Here is a 6,595-nt window from a genome sequence, read left to right on the forward strand (position 1 = left end):
ATGGGTTGGGGTGGGGATGGAAGGGACAGAGAATTGGGATGGGTGGGGCAGGGAATGAGAATGGGTATGGGATGGGGATGGGATGGGATGGGGATGGGATGGGATGGAGATGGGATGGGATGGGGATGGGGATGGGGATGGGGATGGGATGGGATGGGATGGGATGGAGATGGGATGGGATGGGATGGGATGGGATGGGATGGGGATGGGATGGGATGGGATGGGATGGGATGGGGATGGGGATGGGGATGGGGATGGGGATGGGATGGGATGGGATGGGATGGGATGGGATGGGATGGGATGGGGATGGGGATGGGGATGGGGATGGGGATGGGATGGGATGGGATGGAGATGGGATGGGATGGGGATGGGATGGGGATGGGATGGGATGGGATGGAGATGGGATGGAGATGGGATGGGATGGGGATGGGATGGGGATGGGATGGGATGGGACGGAGATGGGATGGAGATGGGATGGGATGGGATGGGATGGGATGGAGATGGGATGGCATGGGATGGGATGGGATGGGGATGGGATGGGATGGGATGGGATGGGATGGGATGGGATGGGATGGGATGGGATGGGGATGGGGATGGGGATGGGGATGGGGATGGGATGGGATGGGATGGAGATGGGATGGGGATGGGATGGGATGGAGATGGGATGGAGATGGGATGGAGATGGGATGGGATGGGGATGGGATGGAGATGGGATGGGATGGAGATGGGATGGAGATGGGATGGAGATGGAGATGGGATGGGATGGAAATGGGATGGGATGGGATGGGATGGGGATGGGATGGGATGGAGATGGGATGGAGATGGGATGGAGATGGGATGGGATGGAGATGGGATGGGATGGAAATGGGATGGGATGGGATGGGGATGGGATGGGATGGAGATGGGATGGAGATGGGATGGGATGGAAATGGGATGGGATGGGATGGGATGGGGATGGGATGGGATGGGATGGGATGGGGATGAGATTTGGGCTGGGGATGGGATGGAATGGGCACGCAGTGAGGGTGGGATGGGGATAGAAATGGGATGGGGATGGGATGGGATGAGGATTGAAACGGGGATGGGGAATGGGATAGAGATGAAATGGGATGGGGATGGGATGGGATGAGGATTGAAACGGGGATGGGGAATGGGATAGAGATGGAATGGGATGGGGATGGGATTTGGGATGAGGATAGGTTGGAATGGCATGCAATGAGGATGGGATGGGAATAGGAACGAGAGGGGGATGGATTGGGGATGAGGATAGTGACAAGGATGGGAATGGAAAAGGGATGGGATGGAATGGGATGAGGATGGGATCTGGGATGAGGATAAGATGGAGTGGGCATGAAATGAGGGTGGGATGGGGATGAGGATAGTGACAGGGATGGGGACAGAGGGGGATGAAGATGGATGGGGGTGAGGATTAGGGCAGAGGGAACGAGTGTGGGATGGGATGGGGGCAGGAATGGGGATGGGATGGAAGTGGGATGGGGATGGAATGGAGGTGGGGATGGGGATGGGGATGGGATGGAAGTGGAGAGAGGGATGGAGGTGGGTGAGGATAGAGATGAGGATGGGGACAGGAATGGGGATGGAGATGGGGGTGAGGATGGAGATGGGATAGGATGGGAATGAGGGCAGGGATGGGGAGGGGATGGGGCAGGGATGGGGATGAACGGGAACGGGGAGGGAATGGGGTCGGATGGCAGCATCCCAGCACCCGGCAGAGGGAAGGTGCCGTGCTCAGAGCAGACAGCAGGATTGAGAGCCGGCTTTACGCTCCGTGCCTGAGCCCCCCCTGCGCCAAAAGCTGATTTCTGCCTTTCCCTTCTTTCCCTTCCCTCTGTGTGGCCGGGCTGGGGAACCTCGCGGGGTGACGGTGGGGAAGAGATTCCTTCCGGCGCTGCCCTCCCGCCTCGTTAATCCCGTCTGATGGAATTAAGGAACCGTCCGCAATAAACCTCTTTGCTCACAGCTCCTCTTCCGGAGCCGCGCGTGGCTGCGGTCACGTAGGGACGGGGGTGTGGGGATGGCGGCCGCGTGTCCCCCCTCGGGGCAGGTAACATCTCAACGTTAAAAAGAAAGGAAAGGAGATGGGGATTGGATTCGTCATCCTAACCGCCGGCCGTGAAAAGCAACGTCAGCCCTCTGCAGCGCGGCCACCGCAGAGCTGCCACAGCGCCGCCCCAAAGGACCCCGACCCACGTGCGCTGTGGGATCTCTGCTGTTCTGCAGCCCCGTCCCACGGTTCTGGGGATTAGAGCCGTGCCCAGCTCCAATCCTGTCTGATCCCTGCCGTGCCCAGCCAATGGTCGCCCATCAGCTGCCATAAAGCGGCCACGCCGTCGGCAAAAGGGCCAAAAAGTGCCGCCGAGGTGGGGACGATGAGCACCGAGGTGGGGATGAAGACCCAGGTGGGGACGGCGAGCGACGAGGCTGGGATGATGAGCACCGAGGTGGAGACGACAACCACCGGGACTGGGATGATGGCCACCGAGTCGGAGTCAGTGACCAACCAGGTGGAGATGATGGCCACTGAAAGGGGGATGATGGCCACCAAGATTGGGACAGCAAGCACTGGGGCTGGGATGGGGACAGTGACTGCTGAGATTGAGACGATGACCAGCCAGATGGAGATGATGGCCAATGAGATGGGGATGATGACCACCAAGACTGGAACGATGACCACCACGATGGGGTCAATGACCAACGGGACTGGGATGGGGACCACGGCCAGCCAGATGGAGATGATGGCCACCGAGATGGGGATGATGGCCACCAAGACTGGAACAATGACCACTGGGATGGGGTCAGTGACCACTGGGATGGAGACCACGACCAGCCAGATGGAGATGATGACCACCGAGATGGGGATGATGACCACTGAAAGGGGGACGATGACCACTGAGATGGAGACAACAGCCGAATGGGTGGCGAGTGGGACGGGCGGCGTGCAGGTAAGGGGCCGTGCCCCACATCTGTAGGGACTTCTCCGCTTTGGGGTCAGCGCGAGGGATGCTCCATCCTATTGGAAGTGGTGGGGGAGGGGATTCTGGATATCGTGCAACAAACTGATAACCCGAAATAATTGGCGGAAGGAGGGAGGGCTGCACGAGGGCATTTCTGCACACCACTTCATACCCTTCAAGTGGATTCGGGGAAGGCACGTGGCCTGGGGGGGTGGGGGAGGCACTGCATTTGGCCAGCTGAGTGTGGGTGCCAATCTTTGGGGCTTCCTGGGAAGGAAGCAGCGTTTCCCATCACTGCAGTGACTTCGGGTGGAGGTCAGAATGGAGAAGCAGCAGCTGTCGCTCTGTGGGCTCCACATTCCTCCCCCCCCGTGTTGCCCCACTGATGGTCATTGCTCTGTGCTGCTGCGTCCCTGCATCCCCAGAGCCATAGGGACCCCCCCAAACCCATAAGGGATCCCCCAAATCCTTGGGCATCTCCAGAGCCGTAGAGACCCCCCCCAAATCTATAGGGACCCTGCTGATTCATAGGCAACTACAGAGCCATAGGGACCCTCCAAATTATAGGGATCCCCAAAATCCATAGGGCATCTCCAGAGCCACAGGGACCCCCAGAGCCATAAGGGACTCCCCAAATCCATGGGGACCCCCAAATCTATAGGGTATATGCAGAGCCATAAGGCACCCCCAGAGCCATAGGGACCCCCAAATCCATGCAGACCCCCCAAGTCCATAAGGGATCCCCAGACCCATAGGGACCCCCCGAATCCATAATGGAACCCCAGATCTTTAAGGCACCCCAAAATCCATAAGGGAATCACCAGAGCCGTAGGGACCCCCAGAACCATAGGGACCCCCAGAGCCATAGGGTTACACTGTGGGATGCCAGGAGGTTGGAATCCTCCCAGCACTTGGGGACATTCCTGAGGGTTTGGTTCTTCCTCTCCATTTCCCCTCCACTTCCCCCCTTTATTTCCCATTTCCCCTCCACTTTTCCCCTCCTTATTCTTTCCTTTCTCCCTCCTCCCGTTCCCCCCATTTCCCTTTATTCCCATTTCCCTCCCCCCCCCTTTATTCCCCCATCCCCTCCCACTCCCCCGATCCCATACATACACCCCACAGCATCCACACCCCAAAAAGCAGCAGGGACCCCGAGCCCAAAGGACGAACCAACAGGACCACAGGGACACAGGGAAGCCCCCAAATCCCACCGCGGCTTCAGGCACCCACTTATGGGGCAGCATCGGGGTGGGAGGGGACGGGGATTGGGATCTGGGGCCCCCCGGAGCTCCGAGCTGTGCTGTGGGGTGATGGGTGATGGGGTCTGACGGGTGCACACGGATGGCTGAGCACGCAGTGCTGCACATTGCGGGCCATGTGATGGCACACGGGGCTGTGGGGCGGGCGATGCGGGGTGCTGTGTACGGACACGTGCCCCCCTACCCCCCCCCAACTCCTCCCCTCCATCCTATCTCCCCACCCCATACATCTTCTCCCATCCCAAAGTGCTCGCCCCATAGAAGCCCACCCCGTCTGTGCCCACCCCGTCTGTGCCCACCCCATAGAAACATCTTTGTCCCACGTACATCCCACCCCCACCCCATATACGCCCCCCACCCCTTATGCACACCCACCCCCTATGCACCTCCACCACACACATCCTCCCCCCCCACACCCCCACCCCATACATCCCTACCCCATATAGACCCCCCGCATCCCACACGCTCCCACCCCATAAACCCCCAGCACCCAATACACCCCCACCCCATACACCCCCACCCCGTACACACCCCCACCCCATACATCCCTGCCCATATATCCCTCCTTGCCCAAGGTAAACCCCCCACACCCCATACATACCCCCACCCCAAACGCTCCCCACCTCATACACCCACCTCATACATGCTCTGAACCCACCCACCCCACACCCCGACCCCATAGATAGCCCCCCCTTCACACACACCCATCCCATACACACCCCCAACCCCCCACCCCATATACATCCCCACCCCATAAATAGCCTCCCTACACACACCCCCACCCCATACACACACCCCCACCCCATAGACAGTCCCCCTACACACACCCCCACCCTATACACTCCCCCCCACTCCCTCACCCCATATATACCCCCATCCCATACACACACCCCACCCCACAGCCCCCCACCCCATAGATTGCCCCCCTTCACACACCCCCACCCATCCCATTCCACACCCCCCCACCCCATACGCACACCCCTACACCCATCCCACACTCCCCCAACACCACACCCCCATCCCATACACACCCCCCATGCACACACTCCCATCCCATACACCCCCCCCACTCTCCCACCCCATACACACCCCCATCCCATAGATACCCCCCCTACACACACCCCCACCCCACACACACCCCCCATACACACCCCCACCCCAGACAATCCCCCTACACCCCCCCACCCCCTGCACCCCCTCCCCACTCCCTCACCCTATACACCCCCCCACCCCATAGATAGCCCCCCTACACACCCCATCACCCCATAGATACACCCCACCCCACAGCCCCCCACCCCACCCATCCCACACACCCCCACCCCATCCCCACCCCCAACCCCACTCCCCCACCCCATTCACACCCCCATACAGCCCCCCCACTCCCTCACCCCTACACCCCCCCACCCCATATGCACACCCCCTACACCCATCCCACACCCCCCCAACGCCACACCCCCACCCCATACACACCCCCCATACACCCCCCCACTCCCCCACCCCATACACGCCCCCACCCCATAGATACCCCCCTACACACACCCCCACCCCACCCCACACACACTCCCCATACACCCCCCCCACCCCATAGACAATCCCCCTACACCCTCCCCCACTCCCTCACCCCATACACACACTCCCACCCCATAGATAGCCCCCTACAGCCCCCCATCCCATATGCACACCCCCTACACCCACCCCACACCCCCCCCAACGCCACACCCCCACCCCACACACACCCCCCATACACCCCCCCACCCTATAGACAGTCCCCTACACACACCCCCACCCCATACACCCTCCCCACTCCCCCACCCCATACCCCCCCCCATGCACACACTCCCATCCCATACATCCCCCCACTCCCCCACCCCATTCACACCCCCACCCCATAGATACCCCCCTACACACACCCCCACCCCACACACACCCCCCATACACCCCCCCACTCCATAGACAATCCCCCTACACACACCCCCACCCCATACACCCCCCCCACTCCCTCACCCCATAGATTGCCCCCTACACCCCCCCACCCCATATGCACACCCCCTACACCCCCCCACACCCCTCCCAACGCCACACCCCCACCCCATACACACCCCCCATACACCCCCCCACCCCATACACCCTCCCCACTCCGTCACCCCATACACCCCCCCCACCCCATAGACAGCCCCCCCCTGCCCCCCCCGCACCCCATCCCCCCCCCACTCCCCCCGCTCTCACAGCGCCCCCTATCGGCGCCGGGTCCCCCGGGGGGGTCCCACACCCTCTCCGTTCCGCCAATGGGAGGAGCGGCGGCGGCGCGGCGTCACGGGGTGGGTGGGGGGCGGAGGGGGTGTGGGATGGGGTGGGGGGGGT

General features: G+C 61.5%; 1 protein-coding gene across 1 annotated transcript; it reads left to right on the forward strand.

The window, feature by feature from the left end:
- The first annotated feature begins 1,951 nt into the window (after positions 1–1,951).
- LOC149914791 (uncharacterized) lies at positions 1,952–4,500 on the forward strand. The gene is made up of 2 exons (XM_090125716.1): positions 1,952–2,963; positions 4,098–4,500. The coding sequence occupies exons 1-2, from the start codon at positions 2,391–2,393 to the stop codon at positions 4,284–4,286; spliced, it is 762 nt and encodes a 253-aa protein (XP_089981842.1). The 5' UTR covers positions 1,952–2,390; the 3' UTR covers positions 4,287–4,500.
- Positions 4,501–6,595: the final 2,095 nt, after the last annotated feature.

The sequence above is a fragment of the Phasianus colchicus genome, chromosome 27, assembly GCF_987193195.1.
Source record: "Phasianus colchicus chromosome 27, bPhaCol1.hap1.1, whole genome shotgun sequence".
Classification (NCBI taxonomy): domain Eukaryota; kingdom Metazoa; phylum Chordata; class Aves; order Galliformes; family Phasianidae; genus Phasianus; species Phasianus colchicus.

Excerpts from the sequence above, each read along its gene's own strand:
- LOC149914791 (XM_090125716.1), top strand. The coding sequence starts at position 2,391 with ATGAGCACCGAGGTGGGGATGAAGACCCAGGTGGGGACGGCGAGCGAC. Across the intron at positions 2,964-4,097 it reads GTGGGACGGGCGGCGTGCAG|CATCCACACCCCAAAAAGCA; the intron begins GTAAGGGGCCGT and ends TACACCCCACAG.